Source organism: Spea bombifrons, chromosome 10 (genome assembly GCF_027358695.1).
Source record: "Spea bombifrons isolate aSpeBom1 chromosome 10, aSpeBom1.2.pri, whole genome shotgun sequence".
Taxonomy (NCBI): domain Eukaryota; kingdom Metazoa; phylum Chordata; class Amphibia; order Anura; family Pelobatidae; genus Spea; species Spea bombifrons.
In genome coordinates, this window is record NC_071096.1 from 8,139,039 (window position 1) to 8,164,733 (window position 25,695).

General features: G+C 36.9%; 1 protein-coding gene across 1 annotated transcript in view; it reads left to right on the forward strand.

Annotated features, from left to right (window-relative positions):
• Positions 1-25,695, forward strand: part of LUZP2 (leucine zipper protein 2) — a 147,249-nt gene that overhangs the window by 88,956 nt on the left and 32,598 nt on the right. The window contains exons 6-7 of the mRNA XM_053449640.1: positions 10,075-10,137; positions 10,781-10,843. Coding sequence (XP_053305615.1) covers positions 10,075-10,137; positions 10,781-10,843 — 126 coding nt within the window. The remainder of the gene's footprint in view (positions 1-10,074; positions 10,138-10,780; positions 10,844-25,695) is intronic.

The window sequence follows — 25,695 nt, forward strand, 5'->3', positions numbered from 1 at the left end:
AAATGTTGGAGTAAAATGTAGTATTAAATAAGATTAACAACTCAGAAGTCCTTTTTTCAGATGTCAGGAAGGTTTGAAGATGGACTTGTGAGGTTTGACAGCTAACACAATACTACTGTATGAACGTTTGTTCCAATAAAATGCAATAGGGTATTTTCTCTAGGACAATTTAATCAGTATAACTCTGTGTTAAAGAAGAGTGACCCTTCTGCATAGTCATTGTTTAATACAAGCTTAAAAACTATGTCTTCATGGGTTCCAGATGTGTGTGCAGAGCATGGATGTGTAAGTGTCTGTGTGTGAGCATGGATGTGTATGTGTGTGTGAGGGGGAGTATGTGTGTTGGCCTGGGTGTGTAAGTGTGTGTAAAAAGGAAGAAAACGCAAGGATAGAAGACATAAAAAGAAGACAAAAGAACAAGAGGCAAGAGAAGATGCTGAGCTGCGAGAAAGGAGACAGGGACACTGTAACAGTAAGTGAAGAAAGTAGAAAGACATGGTGAGAGAGCATGAGTAAGAGTGAAAGAGAGTGTGAGAGAGCTTAGTGAGAGCGAGCTTGAGAGACTGAATTTATTAATCATTATATAACATAACGAATGTGGTTTTGGTTGGTGTGGTTGTAGTGGGGGGGTCAACATTTCACCTTTGGATCCAGGCAGAACAATGTCTTGGGGCGGCTCAGTTTCAAAAGTACTTTGAGTAGTCACCTGTAACATTCATCAATTTGCACCAAAATGCTATCATTAAACAGACTGAAGCATTAATTAAGTTGGTGGCCTAATTCATGATACATACACTAATGAAAAAAACAACAGTCTGTTGACCTAGTGTTAATTTCTAATAATTGAAGAATCCAACATAACAGGCTGTGTTTTATTGCACACGTACCAGAATTTAGATATTTCACTTTGTGGTTCCATTGGACAGCTTAGTGGCCCAAAGGGTTAATCTAGGAGAGGGAACAATTTTATTTCTCTAGCGGAGTAAGAAAGTGGAATTAAACTATGATGGGTTTTCTCTTGCACGGGCTTAAGACTGTTCATCTTACTAATAAAGTCTGTCAGATATTGGAAAACGCCTCTCTACGAAATTTGTAGATGTTGAAAGGAGCCTTTCAGGACTGATGGCTGTTATTCATCAGGGCTGGGAGCCATGCAATAAAATAAAATAGTTATTCCAGCAAACTCATCAACTTTGATGCAAGAAACAAGTTGTTTTAGAATTCATTCTAAATCAGAGTTGTAAAAAACATGTAATTTTGGAACTTATATACCACTGTAGGCTTATAGCCTAACATATATACAGTACTGTGCAAAAGTTTTAGGCAGGTATGAGGAAATGCTTTAAAGCAAGAATGCTTTCAAATAGTTTATATTTTTCATTAAACAAAATTCAAAGTAATTGAACAGAAGAAAAATGTAAATCAAATCAATATTTCATATTTTTCTAGGTACTCTTCCACACAGATTTATAAGGAACCCGGGAGGAAGGTTGTTCCAAACATGTTAGAAAATGAAACATAATTCTGTTGATTTAGGTGCCTCGGCTGCTTCTCTCTTCATGATCCCAGACAGACTGGGGGACAGGGCTCTGTGGGGGCAAAACCATCACTTTCAGGACTTATTGTTCTTCTTTTTTGTAAATAGTTGCCACTATAGGCCACGACCCTTCCTTATATACCCCCCTAGGGAGGGTAATTAACAAATTACCCCCTCCCCCTCTGGCCTTGCACGTGCCACCAATACCTCAGCTTTCAGCGGGAAAATTTTTTGCTTAGTCATGCCTTAACCCCTTAAACAGGCTTGACCATGGGTACCTCGTCCGCACTACATTCATGTGGCCCCTCTGTCCAATTCTTTCCCTCCAGGGCTGTTCTTTACTGTTTTCTTCTACAGCCAAGTGTTTTACATTTTCACTCAGCTGACATTTTTCTGTACCCCACTTCCACAGTTTTCATGAATAGTCACATGACCTTGCTTTCACATCAGAATTATGGCTTTTTTACTGCAAGACTTCCATGATATGAATCAAACCAATATTGATTTGATTTAGATTATTCTTCTGTTCACTCACTTTTCATTTTTTAAGTTATAAAAATTACACTGTTAACATGACTGTTTTTGAAAGCATTCTTTCTTTACAGCATTTTGTCACACCTGCCTAGAACTTTTGCATGGTACTATATATATATATACATATGAATGTGAGAAATGTATTATATTGAATAAAAAATTACAACATGTTCCTATATGTAAATATATTTCTCATATTCTTTTCATAACCGACTTAACAACTGAGATTCAAGATAAAGTGGTTCCAAAGAGTAAATCAAGTTCCACAAATATATGATGTCAAAAAAGCTTTTCAGAATAAAACAGAATCAGAATTCTGGCAATTTCATTTTGATTTGCACAGATTTCCTGTCTCCAATTCAATCTGCTTTAATGGATTCATGAACAAATCCCGTGAGTTCTGCAGCCTGATAACATTTGCAGCTCAGTTCATGAAATCCGTAGCACCGCAATGGAATTTTCCTTGGCTCCGTTTATGTTATTACAAAGAATTTTAGGCAAAGGTGTTACTTTCTGTTTATTTCTGATCTAGGTCTAGGTGTAGAGGAAACATACATTGCAATAATTTTCCAGAAGCGCAAAAATATATTGACTCTTTACATCAAGCAGTCGGATGTTTAATGCTATTCGCTGTTACAAGTGTATTCAATACAAGTGTATTCATGATGCTTGAGCCTCTTGGATAATATGGAATAGACTTGCGCATGCGGATTTGTCCCAATTGGAAATTTACTGATTTTTTGGTGAATTTGGTGTCGGTTCGTACACAGCCACAAAACCGGGACCAGACCCCCAACAAATTGGATAAAAAGAAGCGTAAAGCTCCAAATTTTTATTTGAAATTCATGGACCCACATTCACTCATACTCTTTCACACTCTTACTCACTCTCTCACACTCTCATTCTTGTTCGCTCTCTCTAAATGTGTCTCTACCTTCTCTGTCGACCACTTTAGCTTCTGCTACTACTTCTGCTTCAACTGAACTTCCGCTTCTTCTTCTTTATCTTCTGTCTTCTTTCTTTTCCCTTCTCTTCTTTCTTCATCTTCTATCTTCTATCCTCAAACTGCTATCTTTATCCACATCTCTGCGGACATAACCTGGAGGGAACTTCCGCTAAAATGGTGGTGCTTGCGGTGAAGTCCTCTCCCTGATCCTCCAATCGGAAGTGGCGTCATTTTGCACTCACTTGCAGTGACACCCCCCCCTCAATTGGAGGATCAGGGAGATGACATTGCAGCAAGCGCCGCCATATTGCCCTGAGTGAGGGCAAAATGATGACGCTTGTGGTGACGTCCTGTACCCCATTGGAGGATCATGGAGAGGACATCACCTAATGCGTCACCACCAAGTTCCTGCTGGGTTATGTCTACGGAGATGCGGATGAAGAGAGAAGATAAAAGATAGAAGATGGAAAGAAGACGCAGAAGTGGTCGGCAGAGAAGCCAAAGTGGTTGGCAGAGAAACATTTAGAGAGAGTGAGTGAGAGTGAGCAATAATGAGATTGTACGCTGATTTCAGCAGGAACTTCATCATCTTTTATTTGTTATGATTGTTAGGTGATGCACTACTTGTTATTTCTTGTTTATCTGTTGTACAGCACTGTGGAATATGATGGCAATATATAAATTAATAAATAATAATGGTAAGAAGAGATACGCATGACATTTTAATAATACATCCAGCTTTCTGTTCCTGTTGAACAACCGTCATCTTTCACTGTACAAAATGACTGTTTTAGCATCAAATCATGTAGTAGTTTGCTCATGTCCCACGATAGGGAATGCATGAATTTAATGACTAATAACTATTTTCCTTGTATACCTTTTGCATGCATTTGCAGCATTGACTTATGAATGGCAATCTACTTAGCATTTTATTGGCTAATTTCCTAGGCAGCTCCTTAGATATTGGGCGTCAAGAGGAGAATCGCCCAAAACAAAATTGCTTGTGGAACTTCTGTCCTGCAGCATATAGAATTTCACATGTCTTGTGTCTTCACCATAGCAGATGGTAGTCACTTCGGGGGCTTAATCGGATTGAAGGAAAACTTGTATTTAGCAGAACTTGAAGTTGTCAAGCATATACATTGCTCATTATTTAAAACAAATTATAGCAGATTTCTTAGTGTTGATGGCTTACCAGCCAAAGCTCATGTTAAACCAAAACGTAGGTTTATGAAAATATGTTTTTATTATTTGTTTATAGAGCCATATAAGATGTACGTGGGAACATAAAAAAACCCTGTATCTGTATTTAATTAAAATACAAAAGTGATAAAAAATAGAATGTCAATATTGTAAATCAATATTGTTAAAGCTTTCTATATATGTATCTGAAGCTTCAATCCTATTACATATTGTACAAAAGTATTACCTTGAATGCATAATCTGAAATATATTTTATTTATAATACGTTAGTTGTATTATACATTAATTCTCATACTTCACCCGGAACTAATGGAAGCAATGTCACCGTATACCATATCAATAGTCTATATGCAAATAATATTGGTACCGTTTTAATGTCCACTTCAGCATTAATGCTGGTACAGGTTACAGGGTGGGTCGAGAGCATCTGACTTTTTGATGGATTGACAACCATTAGTATCATTTTTAGTGTGTATCATTTTCATTAATCAATTTGATGTTAAAAAAAAGCTTATTTAGCTCTTTAAATGCTCTGGATTTTTATTGAGAAGACTGCCTTCTGCTATACTGAGACTTGACTACTGCCCATAAATCTAAAAAATGAATATGCACATTTTCCCAACCTAGAAAAAAAAAAACACATGTAGAACTACCAGCTTTGTCTTCTTAAACTATTAATAACTTTAAAATATGACCAGGCCTGGCCATTGCGCAATACCCGGTGGACCAGAGCCCATGAAGCTGCCTACTAATAGCCGCTAGTGCAGCAGATCTGGTCCTTCAGCTGTGAGAGTGTTGCATGCAGCGGTGTAATCCCTATTCCGACCCTCCATATATAAACTAGAAATCTGTAATGTTAGCCTTTATGTTAAATTCTATTAGTAGACTGGGAAAGTTGTTGTTTGTGTTGACATAATATCCCCCCCCCCCGGTAATGGGGGATAATTGTTTGATCCTTTGCAAATTGCCCCACCTATGGCTACATCACATTGGCACACGACATCAGTCATCAATATTCTTTAAAATGGCCCAACGATTATCGGGAAATGAATTCGTAATTAAACACCAGTCAGGCACTTGTAAGGTTAATGCCTAAATTTTACATAAAATGTGGAAGTAGGGCCATAAAAATGTGTCCTTTAGTGTTCAAAAGAGCTTTTTAAAATGCTTAACGTTATTTACATATACATTTATATGAGTAAATGCCTGTGCTTTTATCTTTCGCTTCATGTGCTTTCGCCATTAGGGAGGCTGCTATTTATTGTTACTGTTTCGGGAAATTTCTTGATCCTTGTATTAGCATATTCCAGCTCTCGGATAGAAAACCATCACAGTATGTTCCTTTACTTTAGGTTTGACAGCACAATGTGCATTTTGTGGGAGAAAAAAACCTTTCAGGATAACCATAAAAGGGAAAGACAGCAAAAAAATCAATTATAGTCTCGGGAGTCGTGGATATTCGACTTTTAATACACAGTTTAAATGTCTAATCCTCTAATGTTAACTTTGCGCATTGCTGCAGTATCAGGGATGCTTGCCCAGTGCTTTGAGGAAGTATTAGATTTTTATGGATTATCCTGTATAGCAAAGCTCTTTAATAGGTAGTCTTTCCTTGGTTATATAAATAACATTTCTCTGATGCTTTGCTAGCTTATGACTAAGCACAGTTTGTGCGAAGCGCGTCAAGCGGTTTAGCCTTTTTTTTGTTTGATTGTGTTCACATACTGTTGTTCCTTTCGATTTTATTGTCCACGGACGCTCAATAAATGTATTTTTTTATACATGCATGGACTTCCTTGTGTTATACTGGTGTCGGCTGGCGCAACTATCGGTTTTGCGCCCTACTTTTATGGGAAGCAAGTGGAAGGAAACTATGGGAGACTGTGGTGACCCTCCATAGTGTTAACATGCCATTGAGTAGTGGTGTTGCATGACAATGGTATGACAAATGATACCTCCCCCTTGTATCCCAATAAGAACACAGACACCAACGATTGGCTGAAAAGGTTGCAAGTTTTATTTGAAAATTACTGCAACATAACCATAGCAGCTAGATATGGTGCAACCAATTACATGTTAACATAACACTCAATCTTGTTGAGCATACCCAAGGATAAATAACATAAAATAAACTAAAAACTATTTAAACATTACATAGACCATAAAGTGGTATCGTGACCATAACCAGATCCTAGTTCATCTAGGATCGAGGGCCCCGAGGCTCTGGCGCAGGAGTAAACCATACAGAAACCAAAGCTACTGCTACCTGGGTTGGCCATACCCAAGCCGACCAACCCCCAGCTCTGGCGTCAGACCTCGGGTACCCCTGAGACATATTAGAAAATTTGATAGGGAGGGAGGGTGGGAACATGCCATTATATAGACAAGAATTATACTTTAACTTTATCCTACTTTTAAGGTTGTAGTTTTTTAAAACAGGTCCAAGAAAAAGTTGCAGTATTTTTTTTCATATTTATCTGAATGCAGAACTTCTACATGCAGATTGCTGAAAATATTAAATCAACTAGAGAGCTAGCTTATTAATATTCGGTAGGCGAAATATAGTAGATCATCTGAGAAAAAAACTAGGATAGTTACAGTACGCAGGGGCTACCTCACACTGGTTTATGGCAGATTAGAAAAAAGGACATTTTCAGTCAGCAGGCGATAATCAGAAATATGAACCATATCCACATCTCCATGCGGTATCCTGATAAATTACGAGTAAATCACTACAACAAGCACGAGTTTACAAAATGCTACACCGCGATATGCTTTAGCATTTAAATTGCCATGAAGTCGCAGAGGCAAGAGTTTAGGTATATATCAAAGTGCAAATTAAATGTTAAGCATATCAAATATTCTAGGTAGTGCAATGCATAAACTATATTGGCATATTAAAGTCTTTTTATACCAACATATAGCTTGAACTCACAGATTTCGGATGATGGCAGCTAAAGATGCAACAATCTGCTCATAGTCTAATAGCGATCTATCCTAATAGATGAGTCAACAGTCTCCCTGTGTTTCTGTGGTTCAAGTTCAGGTTACACTCTAATTGTGTATATATATATATATATATATATATATATATATATATATATATTGTGACTTAACGTCTTTTAAAGCACAAGGATTTTATTAGAGATCTTTAAAAACCACTTGTCTTCTAGGGTAACATAAAAACAAATTCCAGATCCAGGTAAAATTGATTTTCTTCAAATCAGCAGAAAAAAAACAAAATACAAAAGAAATCCTTGCTCCTTTGAGCACCTAACTAAACAGAGAGGTTTTTTTACTCTCTAGGTTGGGGTGGTTTTCCCACCTCCCAACAAAACACTCCAACCAAGTTTCCTTAGTTTCCTTTAATACGCTTGCTCAGAATGTCTCCCTGCCTCCCTAATATAATCGTATTACAGCCCATTAAGGCTTTTATTCGACGCCGCGCTATATATTTGACCGTCACTGTATTTATCGCTTGGGATATACGAATGTCCAACTTTTTAGATCCGAAGAGGCTCCGACATGAAGCCTATATCACTAATTCAGACGATGGTTTTACCTTATGGCTGTTATTTATACTATAGGATCTATTTGTATTTATCACATTTTTGTATGTTTAATTACTAATAAAAAATAAATTAAAATAAAAAGAATGTCTCCCTACCTTCTCTGCCAACCTCATCCACTCCTCTCCTTCTAGGAGCTCAGAATGTTTGCTGGGTAGTGGTGTCTATATAAGTTGTTATAAAATAAAATACCGTATTGGCTCGAATATAGGCCGCACTTTTTTCCCCCACTTTAAGTTTTTAAAGTGGGGGTGCGGCCTATATTCGGGCTCTAGCGCCCGACGCCCGGGACATGCAGTCCCGGGCGCCGGGCAGGCAGCGGGGTTAAGATACAGATCCCCCGCAGCGGTGCAGGGGACCTGCATCCTTCTCCCCAATACGCTCAGACAGCCTCCCCTGCCAGCACTTCCCACGGGGGGGGGGTGCCGGCACGGGAGGTTATCTAAGCGTTTTACCTCTGCCCCCCCCTCCTCGACTTACCGGAGCAGACTCCCGGGTGTCTTGCGGGGCCGGCGGGAGACATTTACGCAATACGCGCATGCAACTTCCGGTACCGGAAGTTGCATACGCGTATTGCGTAGATGTCCCTCGCCGGCCCCGCAAGACACCCGGGAGTCTGCTCCGGTAAGTCGAGGAGGGGGGGGCAGAGGAGGACAGCGACAGCGGCAGCGTATCGCGGGGAGGGAGGACAGCGGCAGCGTATCGCGGGGAGGGAGGACAGCGGCAGCGGATCTCGGGGAGGGAGGACAGCGGCAGCGGATCTCGGGGAGGGAGGACAGCGGCAGCGTATCTCGGGGAGGGAGGACAGCGGCAGCGTATCTCGGGGAGGGAGGACAGTGGCAGCGTATCTCGGGGAGGGAGGACAGCGGCAGCGTATCGCGGGGAGGGAGGACAGCGGCAGCGTATCTCGGGGAGGGAGGACAGTGGCAGCGTATCTCGGGGAGGGAGGACAGTGGCAGCGTATCTCGGGGAGGGAGGACAGTGGCAGCATATCTCGGGGGGGGGACAGAGTGGCAGCATGTTTTTTTTGGTGCTTTTTTAAAGAAAAAAAACTTTTTCTTTAAAAAAGCACCAAACTTTTAGGGTGCGGCCTATATACGGGGGCGGCCTATATCCGAGCCAATACGGTACATATATACAGTGCATACAAATCTTGGGAGACATGAGAGAATATACATTTTATAAAAGCAGACATCTTTTTTTAGATAATATTTTTATTGCATTGCTAAAGGAAATCTATATAGGGTTAAAAAAAAAAATCTATACAATATTATGCTAAAGATTATCCAGATTTTCCTTCCTACATATAAGAATAATGACCGCGTAGCTACTGCATGGTGAATAATGCATGCAACTCAGCAAAATGAATTTGAAACCAATTATCTAGAAAAGGTATTTTACCTTGTGGAATAAACATAACAAGAATATTCAGCAAGAGAAGAGCAGATGTTCCTTTTATGTTTATAATCGCTTCTGAAATGCACACAATTAAAACTAAAATATATAAGCAAAGTATTTATTGATTACCATCTGTTTTCTTTATACATATATATATATATATTTTTGGTGACAGTTTCCTTTTAAATATGCATTACGTATCAGGAAATGTAAGATCTAATACTCTTCGTCAAGGTTTATCTTTAGAGGTGGGATAACCCATAGCCTGCACCTTTGTGTCTCCCTCTGCTATCAGATTCCAACTTGTCATTCATTTCCCAATATCAATGCTCCTTTCCTCCCTCTGTGTCCCCTTTCTCGCTATCCCTCTCCATCTCCTTCCCTCTTGCCTTTCTTTCCTCTCATCCATGTACCCCACTATTAAGATTCTAATGAACTCTGTTGTCCACATTCATTTTGCCCAGAATGTATCAGAAAAGTCTATATGGGACTTTTTAGATGATAACTTAATGATGAGGATGGCTATTGTAAACTCTCTAAGATGCCATAGTCGTACCATTTATCATACCTTAATACACAAAAGCATCAGCTCACTTTTTTGGTGACACACTCTAGTTTTCTGACGTTTTTGGTTACTTAACATATTTTAAATAATTTCCTATTTCTCCTTTTATTCATTTGAGCTAAAAGTGAGCCTTATGGGATTTCATCGTTAAATATTGTATGTGAATAATGTGCAAACAACTGTTAATTTTCACTAATACATAAGGTATACATATTTTAATTTAATTTTATGTTTTTTCTTTATTTACTTAATCAATTCTGGAAGCATGCAGGAACTGTTATAGTCTTTTGTAATCAAATCCATTTTTCTATTCACTTTCCAGAATAAAAGCCTCAAAAACAAACTGTTATCAGGAAATAAGCTCTGCGGACTTCGTGCTGAAGAGGTAAATGGAATTTATTTTTTAAACAGACCTCTTTTTAACAGAGATGTCTTATTCATAAAACAACTGTTTAGAAAATGAGCACATACTGTAATTGAAAATTTGTGTTCTCTGATTGAATCTGTCTATTTAAAATGTTATTTCTGTTTTCCAGTAAGGTTACATGATACTCCTCGTTGTAGGTTATGTAGATTTGAAAACATTTACATATATATATTTGGTAACATTTACATGTTTGTACGGTTACCAAATGTTCTTTTGCAAAGGAACATCTTGTATTTTACAGTGCTAGAAAACAGACCAGGCATGTACCTTGGCCGCCATGTTTTCATGGATGCAAAAGGAGATGGAAGAGATGTGGCTTAACAGTAGTATGTCTCTGGCTCATGACTCGTTGGAGTAAAAAAATTGGTTTAAAATGGCTTAATAATATTGTGTAGTCCACCATAAAATGATACAATAGGTTCTTGTATAGACTGGAATCTATTTAGGCCAGTGTTTCTTTGTACATGGTGCATGTTCTGTATTTTGCCATTTGATAGGCCAATAGAACATGACCGTTTGGTGTATACAACAGACTTAAAATGGATTCAGTCGAAACTTGAATTTGTTTTTTCTTAATCTCTTATGTTTCCTGGTTTTATAGTCAAAGCGGATACAAGCCCAATTGAAAGAGCTCCGGTATGGGAAGAAAGATTTAGTTTCCAAGGTGAGTTAATGTATTCAGATTAGTAGAACTCTTGCTTTGTTAGATAAATATTGATTACAATTTGCTTAATAAATCTATTTTAAAAGTTATTAAAAAGGTATTAAAATTGTACAGATGAATTTATTACTGTTGGTTACAGAGAGACAAATGTAATTTGTGTTTGTCTCGAAAACAATTTGTAAGTATTGCATTTAGCTGCTAATCCAATGCTGGAATTGGCCAATGAAATGGGATTTTAATTGAATCTTCTTCTCCCTTATCCACATTAAATTAACGTGGTGTGTTTATATTTCCGGAAAATTGCTCCAGTGACAGAAAACATATAAAAAATGTCTATGAACGTGCCCAATGACACAAACAGTCAATTCAGATATCATTTCATTCATTTCATACTACAAGTTTCCAAAAAACACAATGCTTTAGAGAGCCACACATCAACTGGATAGGTACCTAGGCATCTAGAACATGGTTTATAGAAGTTAGTATTAATTATACTACTAGCAGAAAACTTATATTATATGAAAATTGAAACGTAAGACCAAATATATATCCTATGATAGGAATAAATAATAATAATAATAATAATAATAATAATAATAATAATAAAACAGATTTTAGATATTCAAGATCTTTGCCCAGGGAATATCTGAATCTTGATTTTTACATCATTTTGGTTATATTGGCATGTAAATTAGGATGCATAATGAACAGAAAAATAGTAGTATTATATGGATGGAACTTGGGTATTTACATTAACCCCTTAAGGACAATGGGCTGTCCCAAAAACCATTGAAAACAATGCATTTTGAGCCCGTACATGTACGGGCTTTGTCATTAAGGGGTTAAAAACACAGCTGATTACACACCCTGTGATATGAAGAACGGTTGTTTGCTTTATCGAACAAATGTAAAAAGTGACATTTTCGTTCATACCATTTTTTTTATTCTTTCAGAGTCCAAGGTGCCTTCTCTCTCCTTGTGAATGTAAATGTGGTTATAAGTAGCAAATAGCTCATTTAAAGCTAATGCTCCTCATAGCATTGTCTTGCTCTGTCTTCTACATACAAATTAGAATGTGTATTGGTATAATTGATTCTCCATTTAATCTCTGCAACTGATGCTACACGCATTTTCAGTGACAAAGAGATTTAAAGAGATCCCATTCTTTTTTTCTATAGCTCATTAAATCGCAGTACGTCTTTTTGTGCACGCTCGGTTTTTCCCTAGTTTTGTAAGACGCATTTTTTATTCCCCATCGGTAAGCATCTAATGAAGAGCCGTACAGTTTTAAAAGTTCACACGCAACAAGGATGAAGGGAGAGTTTTATGGAAGTCTAGTTGTACCTTGGGATGCTTCATTTGCTCTCGCGCTATCGGAATTTTCCCATTTATTTCAGAGCAGGAGAAAGAGGCACACAATATGAGAACGTTTTTTTACCAAAAATGGACGTAGTGACCACACTGAAAAGAAAGAATAAAAAGAATTAAATTTAGAATTAAAATATTTTGGCCAAAGGAAATTTGATCAGTGGCAAAGAGTGGCATTATCTAATCATTATCCCACTTCTCGTCACCTAACCATTGTTTTGAGGAATAATCACGTAGATCATGCAGACAGAAAGTTTAGCTTTCTGATATTATGGTACATATACAAGACGGACATCTTATGGACCTAATTTTAATTGTTAACTACCATCACATCAGACCAATGGTTTTGTGAAGCTTGATTTGGATGACGAGGGCTTCCAGTTCTCCAGGCTTCGATGCTTATTGTGTGTGGAGTAATTCTGGACTGGAGTTTATAAAAAAATCGAATCTTGGGGTATGGGAGCAAATCCAGCTATATTAAAACTCATCTTGGCCCAAATTCAAAATCTGTGAAGCTCTGATTTTATAGTTAAACCGAATAAAACTCTGGTGCAATCAACCCAAAACTCATAAAAACAACAATAAACATATTTACAGGATCTTAAATCAACTCTATGTGATATTTGCTTCTAAATCTGAAATAAGATCTCTTGTAGAGCTGGAAGGACGCTTAATACACTTGACTTTATTAGCTCTATAAGATGTTTCTTGGTGCCCGAGGGTATTGTATGACAGAATTCAGCATTCTATACGTTGATTTATAATCTATTACTATCACATACTTTCATACTTTGTTATAAAGTAGAGGCTTACGGTCTACCTAGCAAAGGAATATATTATAGACAAACTGTGAAGAATATATATGGAAGCCTCTTTATGGTAGAATGATTTATTGACACATTTGTATGTATTTAACAACAAAAGGCTTCCTGGGAGAATATATTATATTTTTTATTACAATGGGAGATTTTCTTCTTGTTGTAATATACTTTAAAGTAATTAGTTGAACTTTATGAAATCCATATCCTGTTTTCAACAACACAAATTAAAAAAAAAGTTCCGTTATCTGTTCTGTTACTCTATTCCATGTGGTATTTGCTATAAAGGCCATGATTTTACATAAAAATTGTGTTTGAGTTTATAATACCATGTAGAAAGCATTCACACGACACAGTCGACTTCTAGACACAATGATATATTACATCTGCTCTAAACTTTGATAAAATGCCATAAGTCATTGCTTCAAGGTCAATCAGTGGTTATGAATGACTCCGAAAGGGCTCTGCCTTATAAGCTTATTATAGGTCTACATGCTGCATTTGAAATGGGAATTTTTAACATCAGTTTATTGTTCTTCTGTCAAGGAGTGATGACAAATCTTTGCTTTTTTTTTGAATCATCGCTTATACAACGAACAGCATAGGGTTCATGCCATTTGTATTTGTATAGGAAATGAGAAACGTAATGTTTTGTGCAAGTAAAGCTAAATTTCTATATAATAAATATTAGCGGTTCCACTGAGTTTAGAAATGATTGTATAATGTGAAAGTCATTTAAAAATATTAATGCTTGTAGGGGTGTATCTTCTAAGTATTCAACCATATGTAAGTTGTGAGGAGATGATACAACTAACCTATAAGGAGTAATTTTGTTACCAGGGCTGTTCTAGTTCATATTCACCAGAAGTGTCTTTTGGACATAATTCATAAAGTATGTTATACCATTGATTCAGTTATGCGTTATACAGATCAACACCTGCAATAAGGACCAGGTTTACTGTTAACCCCATCCTTACAAAGACTACCTGAAACAACCCCCAACAATCAGAAGCTTTAATCGCCCCGGAACTGGCCATCTGGCAAAAGAGGCAAATGCCTAATGCCTGGTAGGCCACTGGCCCCAGATCAGGTGCTGCAGTGTGTGGCCACTGGCTGGATATTCATGCAACCGCTGCTTACATTATTTTGTATAAATATTGTGAAATATGGGAACCCGGGTAAAGATGTTTACATAGTAACATACATGTATTAGAAACCTACCTTTTAGATATATATCCATACCTGGGAACTTCTCAGCTCCGGCTACCCGGAGCCTTCCCTTGCGGGACGCGGGCCAGGGTGGTCCCGCCAGCTTCGGGGGAGTTCCAGCTAACGTCGGGGGAGTTCCCGCTTATGTTGGTGGAGGGCGGAGGAGCAGCGCTCACCCAGCAATCTCCGGGTTAAACCCGGAGAGTTCCCAGGTATGTATATATATATATATCCCAGTTAATGAACCTCTCTTTTCGTTAAATTGCTGGTTCAGGCAGCCTTATTAATATTGGGCAGAGGAGAAGGGAGATCATTGGTTGACGTGAAGTTGATTAGACATTGATAGTTGTGCCGTGTTCTGCCACAGAGTACAGCTTCCATAAGGTGACTTTTTAAAATTAATATTTTGAAAGCAAATCCATTGATTGACAAACAAAAATACAAGGTATAAGTAGATCTAAAAATGATTTAAACAATACTACATCTGTGACCGCAACAGAACCTACTTAAATGATTTTACCCCAAGCTGTCTCTGTTTATTTCCTGATTACACATCAATTAATTAACACATTATACTACTTACATGACATATCTATTATTTCTAGCAAGCTAATGACATTTTTAAAAATCATACCTTTGGTATCTTTCAATATCTTTCAATAAACATTATTTTTTTCCTGTTTTAACAAAATAATTCTTTGAAATAGACAAAAAAAAAGTCTTAACCGTATCTTTTAATCACTTGGTGATAAAATAAGGTAGATGATTAATATCTACGATAAGCTAGATGTACTACAGAAACATTCTGTGTAACTATACCGATTGCTGCTTAGAGCCAAATATGCCTTTCTATTAACCTCTAAATGCATGAAAAGTCATATCCGTATCCCTGATACTACAAGATCTCATTATAAACCTGGCTATGATGTCTTGGGTAGCCCGGGGGTTCTTCGGCATGTAGACACACGCTTTTCATTTTAAAACTAATAATAAAAGTAAGGTCTGGAGATAAATAGATATGTTTAAAACCTTTACTGGTTCTTAAAAGCATGTACACCGATCTTAGACATGTACACAGATTTTAAACCTCGTCTATCAAAATATTAGTGCTGAGGACTCGAATCAACTTGGCAAATTAACTATTTACATGCATTCGTCAACACGCTGCGCTGGATTCAATGCCAGAGATAAATCTATCACAAGTAATTGACTAGTAATTCTCTCATAGATTATATCGTATCTAATGAATCTGGGCCAGTATTTAGCCTTCTTATCACATTTTTGCAATCTATAGGGAGGATTGCTATGTAATTACCTGTGTCAGATTTATCTCCGGCATTGACTTTACCCCGTCAGGTGTTTTTATGTCAGCGTTTACTTAATACAACAAAAGGGCGGTCTGGTTTTCCACAACTGTAAAATATTCTAATACATTTTCTAACCTCAATTAAGAAATGGACCATATATAATTATTAGTATAGGCAATAGTCAAAGATATGTAATTATTGGGCATAAATAAATGATAATTAAGATATATTAATATGTTTCAAGGTTTCCTTGACCTTAAATATAGAATGAAGGATTTGCTGAACATGCAGTCTATAGATAGGATAGTAGCTTGCTAATGCATGGTATAGTTGTAACTCTAAAAGGGCATTACAATATACGTACAGCGACCACCTAAAATAGGGTTTGGGCGTGTAAGACCTAAGTGAACATGTTTGAACACCTAATTAGGTGAAGACCAATAGACTGACATCATTTTCAAATGGTATATAAGCTTGGTGTACGAGAGGCATGGGAGGAGAGGTAGAGGAGAGATGTACTTGCCATCCACAGACTCTTCTTGTCCCAACACTCCCTCCCTCCATCCTCAGGAATGCATAGGACAGATGCCATCAACTAAATTCCTTTCCAAGGTTTTGTAAGACTTGTTTCGTATTATTTTTGTTATCTTCTTTTTATATTCTTCTTTTATTTTTGTTCGTATTAAATGTTTTACCTTTGTTTGCATCTAAGTGACTCTGCCTATTTTTGACGCACATACATTTATATGTGATCCAATTATTTGAAGTTTGTATTGGCCCTATATATTTTCTTACAACAACTATTGATATTCTTCTAAAACTCCCATGACATGTAATACAATGCAAATTCAGATACTGTTTGTTGTCCTCTATGCTTGAAAATACAAGATAGGCAATTAAATATGTTGAAATATGTTATTGTAGCACTCCTCACTCATCTTCATTTTAAGTCCTTCATCTCTACAGTGCCTACAAATTCACACTGCATCCCTAACCTGCATAACGGGGAGACCAGACTTGAGCTGTATGAGCTCTCTTGAATTTCATCTGACCATCATCATCACTCCGGGTTGAGCGTACACCTATTGAATACACTAAAGTTTTACTGTACACAATAATATAAGAAGGTCTATTCACCAAAGTGGGAGATGGTAGGAGAGCTTCCAAAACACTTGTGGTTTCAACTTGCTGAATTTGGCATGCCAAGGGCCATCGTTGGCAAGTTTCTGCTGCCAGTCTGTCATTATACTGTATGAAGGTCCCACCCCAAAGAGCTTCTCCTACAAAAATGGCTGGGCTCGACCTGGATTAATGTATAATTTAATTGGGTGACTTCTCATTGTTTTCACAATGTAATATGTGGAGCCATTCAAGCTCTTTTCTGCAGCAGAAGCTCACTAGGATGGGACCTTCATAATGTATAATGATGTTGGTGATTTAAAACCTTAACTCTTCTGCAAACTCTCCGGCAAGCTCTTGCTCTAATGGAAAAAGGCTTTATTATTGCACACAGGACAGAGACTCAGATTATTTTTATGGAAATGTAAAAAAAAATCCCTGAAAATACTGTTACATAGTATATCTTGATAAGTAACCCAGAGAAGAATTATGATTTGAAGGTTCTTGGGTATAACTGTTATGCTAGGTGGTAGTTCCATCCCATAGCGCTGTAATGCAGCCCCAAGCTATATAAATGTTATTATAACTTTAATGAGCTGCAAAATCCAATGCAAATGTTTTCCATGAGCACACAACGTGGCCTTGAGGTTTTCCGACATATATTTTGAAAAAGCTTGGATACTTGTAATTTTCCTGTATTTTAAGACAAGTCACAACTTTTAGAGCAATGGCGATAGTTATCCAGCAAGACCCAGGTCCATTTAACTCTTAACCTTATTTGGATGGATCTGGAATATTTGATCTGGGTGAATCACAATGTTCCACAATAATAGAATTCTGAATATTGTGTGTGTAAAGTAAAGTTAAGACATTTCAAATGTATTTACTCATCTAAGATACTTTGGTCCTCTTCAAAATAGTTTACCCTTAGATAGCTATTATTAGACCTTGGAGTTATTGGTCAATATAAAGCCGTACATATAAGATTTCTAATGGTTTTAGGTTATTTTCATGCAATTACTTAAAGTACCCTTGTAACCACAATCAAACATATTTATCATATTTATGCATGCTTTGTTTTCATATCAGTTCTAATTTGCACACAAAGGCAATTATATCGCTAGCATAACCTCATAGCTCAGAGAACAAAACAGATGTACAGAAAACACATTAGACATTATATGGGCTGGATCCCATCTGTAAAGATTTTTCACCAACCTAACCTTGAAGAGTAAATCAAGTAGACAAACAGAAAATAGATGTTTAATTATCAGCACATTTGGCGATGTACATCTTCGCACAAGTGATGGAAATTTGATAAGAATAAAATAAAACAAATGTATACTGTTACACTAAATGTCGTCTAACAACTGCAAACTCTAATGTTATTTTAATTTTGTGTTTATGTCTAATGCTGATTTAGAACTGTCTGTTCCTCGTATTAGCGAATCTACTATAATGGCCCAAAAAGTACTTATGCATGACATCAGATTTTAGGATGTTTAATAGGTGTTCATGGTTGGGTTATGACAAAGTTTTTTTAAGGTCATCTTTTTTCAGAAAAAAATTAAACTTCTTCACCAGGGATTTGGGAAGTTCATATAAGTAACTATTTTTTTCAAAATTTTTCAACGATTGGGTTTATCAATCAGGCCCAGACTGGTCATAGAGCAGGATAGTCACAGGGCACCCCAATGAAACAAATGTAAAATACATTTTAGTTTGTATTTTGTTCAAATGTGTTTTTTTTTATTTTTGTTTTACTATAATGACCACTTACAGCAGTTTCTAAAGGTACGAATAGATTATATAAATAGTATGTTCATATTAAATAAAATAAAAAAAATATTACTGGGTGCATTATTTTAAATAGTTTTGTTTAGAGCTGGTAGAAATGAGGCAGAAGAGGAAATGGCTTCAACTAATGAAACTTTATTTATAAAAAACATTAACATACACTTGATATGAAATCTCTGGGTTGTGGGAGTGATGTAATGACATGCCCCCTCTTTCCGTATTTCCTTCTTAAAAGAGCAGCGTGCCCCGCGACATCAATGGGAACACCCAGTGATGTCAGCGGGACATCCCACTGACATCCGTGGGACAAACTGCCTGCGTCCCGTAAGGGGGTGCTCTATTATTAGTGGTATTGTTATTATTAATAATATATTTTTCAGATGTGCTTCATATTTTACATATTATTGTAATTATTGTATATTATTTTGTATATATGAATTAGCCTGTAAATCTAATCCACTGTTTTTTTTTTTATTATTATTAAATTCTAAGGACTTTCCTTGAATAAGAAGTTAATCTTTGAAGTTTTATTGCATGAAATGAGGAGGAGGAAGGGATCATAAACATATCCCAGATACAATTAAAACAAAACGAAATTCGTCTCCTCAGAAAAGGTTTAAAATTCGCCCCGGCAAAAGGACCCAACCAGTTTGAACTTTTTTTAGACACGCAGAAATATCTTAGAAAACTCACCATTAAGAGATTCTTCTGCAAATCAGAAAAACCCACAGAAACATCCGTTGAACTTATAGACAACACAAATAATCAAGCTCAAACTAAGTTTATACATACAGATCTCAAACCCAGATCGAGATTTTTTCCATACAACGAAAAGAGTGATCACATAAGCGTGTTCACTGATTTAATTCTGAGGGATATAGAAAAACTAAACCCTAAACACAAATCATTTAATTTAAGCAAGGAGGAACAACTAGCTATACGCACTATTAAAGAAAGATACGATATAGTTGTAAAACAAGCGGACAAAGGGGGGGCCATAGTGGTCATGGACAGAACATATTACATCAAAGAGGCAAACAGAATATTAGGGGATACAACCACATATAAAATACTTAACCAAGACCCAACAAAAGATTTTAGTGCTGTATTGTATGCCATACTGGAGAAGGGTCTAAATTCTGAGGTTCTGAATAAGAAAGAACATTCTTATTTAAAGGCAGAACATCCTAAAATCCCGGTGTTCTACTTCCTACCGAAGATACACAAGGACCTTAAGGAACCTCCCGGGAGACCCATAATTAGTGGTTTAGATTCCCTCACCTGCAACACGTCCGAATATGTGGATTATTTTTTACAAAAATATGTTCCAAACACTCCATCTTTCCTAAAAGATACTACACATCTACTGAACACTTTAAAGGACATACAGTGGTCTCCTGGGTGGCTATGGGCCACCATGGATGTTTCCTCACTCTACACGGTCATAGACCATACACAAGGAATTGAAGCAATCAACAATACACTTTCTAGAGATAGAGATATGGATCCCAGACAAAAATCATTTATCCTGGAATGCATAGAACACATCCTCAAATATAACTATTTTTGGTTTGAGGACACATTTTATTTACAATTATGCGGTACAGCAATGGGCACCAGGTTTGCACCCAGCTACGCCAATTTATTTGTAGCAGAGTGGGAAGATCAATCGGTTTGGAATAACAATCCATACGGTGCAGACCTGGTGCTCTGGAAAAGATACATTGACGATATCTTGATCATCTGGAAGGGGACAGAGGACAGATTACAAGGATTCATAAAACATATAAATGACAATAACTTCAATCTCAAATTCACTTCCAACATCCAGACCACCCAAATTGAATTTCTGGATGTAGAACTATTCATAGAAAATAATCAAATTTTATCTAGAAATTACACTAAGCCCACAGACAGAAATGGTTATATCCACTATACCAGTTGCCACCACCCACAGTGGCTGAACAATATCCCTAAGGGCCAGTTTACACGAATTAGGAGAAACTGCTCAAAAGATGACGATTTCATGAAAAAAGCAGACGAAATAACAAAAAAGTTCATTGATAAAAAATATCCCATAGAAACCTTAAAGAGCAGCCTATTACAAGTCCAGGGAATAAATAGAGAACACCTCCTTGACCCCAAAAACAAGAAACCAGACTTAAAAAAAGATTATAGCTTTTCATTTTTCACAAAATATAATACCCACGCCAATCAGATAAAAAGAATATTTAATAAACATTGGCATGTATTAAAAAATGATGAGATTTTGGGGACAGTCTTACCAGATAAGCCACAAATCATCTTTAAGAAAACAGGTTCCCTAAAAACCATGCTTGCACCCAGTGTACTCTCTAAACCAAAGCCAGATACATCTTCATATACGTTTCTAGGGGCCAAACCTAACGGTTTCCATAAATGTGGCCACTGTAAAATGTGTGGCCCACTACCCAGAAAGACCGAACACTTTACCGGACACAAAACAGGTTTAACGTATACCATCAAACACTTTATCAATTGTTCCACCAAAAATGTCATATATTTGCTCCAGTGCGGCTGTGGCTTGCAGTACGTGGGAATGACAACAAGACCACTAAAAGAGAGAATTTTAGAACATCTGGGCAACATCAGAAATAAAAATCTCAAACACAGTGTCCCAAGACACTGTAACGCTTGCCCTCTTTTTTCACAGGACACATTTAAAATCATAGGCATAGACTGGGTGCCCAAGAATTGGAGGGGAGGCAATACAACGGAGGACCTCATTAAAAAAGAGACAGAGTGGATATTTAAATTAAAAACCTTCAAAAGTGGGGGATTAAATATGGAGCTAGATATCCTAGCTCACATTTAGACGTTTTTTATTTATTTATTTATTTATTTCCCCCCCCCCCCATACACCACAGCATACAATAATTACGAACCTCTTCAAAGAGTATTTTATTGGTTTTATTAACATTCATCATGGATGTATTCACAAAATATAGATCATACTATAACATAACAATAGAATCAGCTATTTATTTATTTGCATTATTCCATTTCATTACACTCATTGAAAAGATTTTCCCACCAACATGATTTGGATGATTATACAACAAGATATTCATTTCATTTCTATTTAACCTTACTTTACTTGATTTTCTATTTATCTACAAAAAAAAAAAAAAAAAAAAAAAAAAAAAAAATTTTTATGATCCACATGATTCACCTTATCAGCAGCACATCCAGTACTCTGGCTGTAACCCCTTAAAGAGTTCTTCTGCCCACGTCCTCTGGAAGCCATAAATGTTGTCAGACATTCTTGCAGAGACCCATGTCCCCTTCCCCTCCTCCCCCCGTCTCTGATCTATACACCGGCAAGCAGGCCAGGGAGAATACACATTCTACACGGTGACGGCTCTTTCCATTTCTCTTCTTGTTCTGATAAATCTGCCCTGTCTTCTAGTGACCTTCTAACCTAAAAAAACGAAAAAATCTATTAGTATGATTGAGACAAACATTATTTTCACTTACCTTAATTTTATGGTGAAACGAAACTTCCAACCGGGACATCTGTTATGCTGAAGACAGTGACCTCTACAGGCAGACATCTGTTATGCTGAAGACAGTGACCTCTACAGGCAGACATCTGTTATGCTGAAGACAGTGACCTCTACAGGCAGACAAACGAATGGAATCCGGAAGCAATTACTGGACTGACGTCAGACGCCACAACAGATGGTGCTGCACATTTAAAAAGACCTCCACATACGAGAAGAAAATACTCCTGATGAAGCCGCACACGGCGAAACGCGTAGAGTGACTTTTTTAAGGACTTTTATGATATATTTTTTATTTGTATCAGTATTTTTATTTGTACCAGTACTTTTTATGTTATTTTAAAAAACTTTTTAAAGCTGCAGCTGAGATGGATCCAGCTGGCTGCTAATTAAGAATAAATATTTCTTTTTACATACCTTCTATGTGGATAGTGGCGGTTTCTATACACCACACACACATTGGTATCCAACTATTGGACCCCTCAAACCAGAAGAATACACGGATGTGACCAGATCATCGCCAGAAATTACGGGCATCTTGACACTTATTTAAGTGTAAGTATATCTCCACTTGTTGCGTATCTAGCGCTATATACATAATACACTATTGGATTCTTTTCTGGTTTGTTTCCTCGGTATATATCCCTGTATATGGACCTCAAGGCCATCTCTACGACGCACTGAACCCCATCAACACACTGTGAGTGGGAAATCTGCGATACGCAGGGCATTACACACTGTTTTACTCCTACACTATATATTTTTTCTCTGTTTTATTTTTCATTGAATGGAACACACGAGCGCCCCCTAGTGGACTTTTTGCTGTATTACTTCAACACCCGGAGAGTGTTGCTTAAGGGTTGCAGCTGTGGTTCCAGATACACAAGGAAAGCCATTAAGGTTGATTATTCCTACCATTCACTATCCTATTCCCTATACTGGTTTTTCTCACTTTTTTTACACATATGAAATATATAAACACAGAACCACAGATGTTTAGGAAGAACATCATTCATAAAGGTTACAAAATGATATAACAGCTTGTAGCATTTAGAAATAATTTAGAATAAAAAAGGAGATTAAGCATGCTACCTGCCCACGCATCCAATAGACAGGAACATTATCTATGCCTGGCACACAACAGAGTAACAATGAATAAACGTACAACAAAACAGATTCTCTCTGAGTATATATTCTGTGAAGATTTAAACATATTACATTTTGTTTTTCCCTTTTCCCAATTATCACTTTAATGTGTCACTGCCAGCGTTGGGACAACATCTGTATCTGACTGTTTTCTTGATTTCGAACAGTGATATTTAGCTATATTCTAAAACAAGATTCTAGATATATTCTAGAACAATATCAAGAATGGTCTTACATTAGCCAGGAACCGACATATTTAAGTGACTGGTGTGTATACCACAAATGGCATTAGCCATGGCTAGTCATCTCAGTATACACCCTAATCTTCTATGTGTATCCTAATCTTCTGTGCATTTGTTACTGAATTACCCGATTTATTTCTATTATCCTTGAGTATAGTCAACCTAACATTTGGGAAGAGGTGAAGAATAATACTTGTCTCGTGATGCAATGGAAATTTGGTTCTTGTGCTGGTGGCTCGTCTCTAAGGTAGTATTGGAGTAGAGGGAATGATCACCCTAGTAGTTTTTATGCCTTATATCTCATCCTTGGCATTTTATGTACATGTTGCCATGCGGCTTTAATGTAATACCCTTCAAACGACCTATATGTCCGTAGTCAGTAAGGTCATTACTTTTTTATATGGTGGTATATGGGCAGGCTTAATGAAGTTCCGTGACATCTTTCTTCAGCTCTAGAACCTGGATTCTGGATATTCCTCATCATGAATAATAAGATTCACCCACATTATAAACATTTGAAACAAAGCCTTATAACGCAGCTCAATATACAATTAAAATGAGCGTCTCCTTAAAGTAAAATTCAGCACTTCTTACATATAATTCTATTTCTTGATTAAGCAATAACATGGATGTATAATGGCCTTGTAGTTATATGGTGTTGCATGAATGTTATAACACAAGCCCTTTGCTTCTACAAGGTTGACATTTCCAAGACTTTTGCATTCATTACTTTTCCCACTGTTGTATTTCAGTTTCTTGGCCTGTCTAATGCGGCAATTTGTTTTTATAAGGTGAAATAATTATTCTCTGCTAAAAATTTCTTTAGGATGTTTACGGTTGAAGGTGTTCTTACTGTATGTAGATTGTCACGCTGCTTGAACTGTATAATATACTGTTTTATATTCATGATGGTGCTTTAAATAAACACACATTACAATTTCCCAGTCCTTCTCTGCTTGAGAGATTTACTCTTCTGGAAGTGAATAGATAAAGAATATATTCCTTAGACATGCAAGACTTTTGAAAGCAGAGGATACATAATTACTGTTTACCCATATGGGTGTTACTTTATAAAATATAATACATGCTGCTGTCTTAATAAATAGGACCAAAATGACTGGAATTTCATTGACATACTTTAAGCTGCAAAGGCAAGGGTTGTATGCATTATGCAAAAGGATACCATGTAAGTCAGATAACCTTTGGTAATTGAGAAGGTCTAAGCTAGCTAGTTACAGTTTGATACACTACATTGTCACTGTAGAAGGACTAAAAACATAAAGAAAAATATATAGATTATATTAAGGGGAGCTCTTGCCTTCACAGTATTTAGCATAACTAAATTGCATTACTGCCTATCACAGTAAGTACAAATCACTTTTTCATTAGTGTGATCCTTTTGGCTTTTTTTTTAGTTTAACCCCTTAATGACAAAGCCTGTATCTGTACGGGCTCAAAATGCATTGTTTTCAATGGGATTAGGGACCGCCCATTGTCCTTAAGGGGTTAAAGTGACTACTTTATCTTAGAAGAAACCTTGTTTACTCTGCTAAAGTGACCTAACTTTCAATATCGAGTCATTTTCCTGTCCTGTCTCTTTCGCCAAGCTTATAAAGGCTGCTTGAATGAATCATCAGCAGCTTAGCAATAGGGGAGATGTCATTTGATTGGCAGGGAAAGATGGTTGGTCGCGCCTCATACACATAAGTTGGGTTTCTAGTCTGTTTGCAACTCTACAATAGAGGCATTTGGAAAAGTTGTTTGAACGCACCACAAAATTAGAACATCTAACTCAAGATGAAATAATAAGGACCTGTTTCCCACCATGTAAGTAAACCAGAAAGAGATTTCCAGTAGCAATATTCTGTCATCGGTATGCAAATTATAATTTTCATCAGTATCCATTGGACTATCTAGCATTTGTAGTCTACATTAATTAATTTCCATGACTATTGTCTAGGGAAGTAAAATCCAAGGGGAAGTTAGCCTGTACCTATGGAACAATATTGGTTTGGGTCATGTTTCTCCTAAAGAGCTGTTTACTATATGCTTTGTTGGGTTCTTAGGTAGCTTTGAAACTGTAGTATGGATGGATGTCAAATACGTATAGGAGAAAAGCCATATTATTGTCCTTTCTGTACAGAATGACAAAGTAATGTGTTCTTATTGCTGTTTTCCACCAGAAACACTTGAGAAGAACTAGATAGTAAAAAGTATCATATCTTTAACTAAAACTCATAAAAAAGCAGAGTACAAAAGTGTCAACCCTATTTGGTTTGAGGTTGTCACTTTGTCACATAGAAG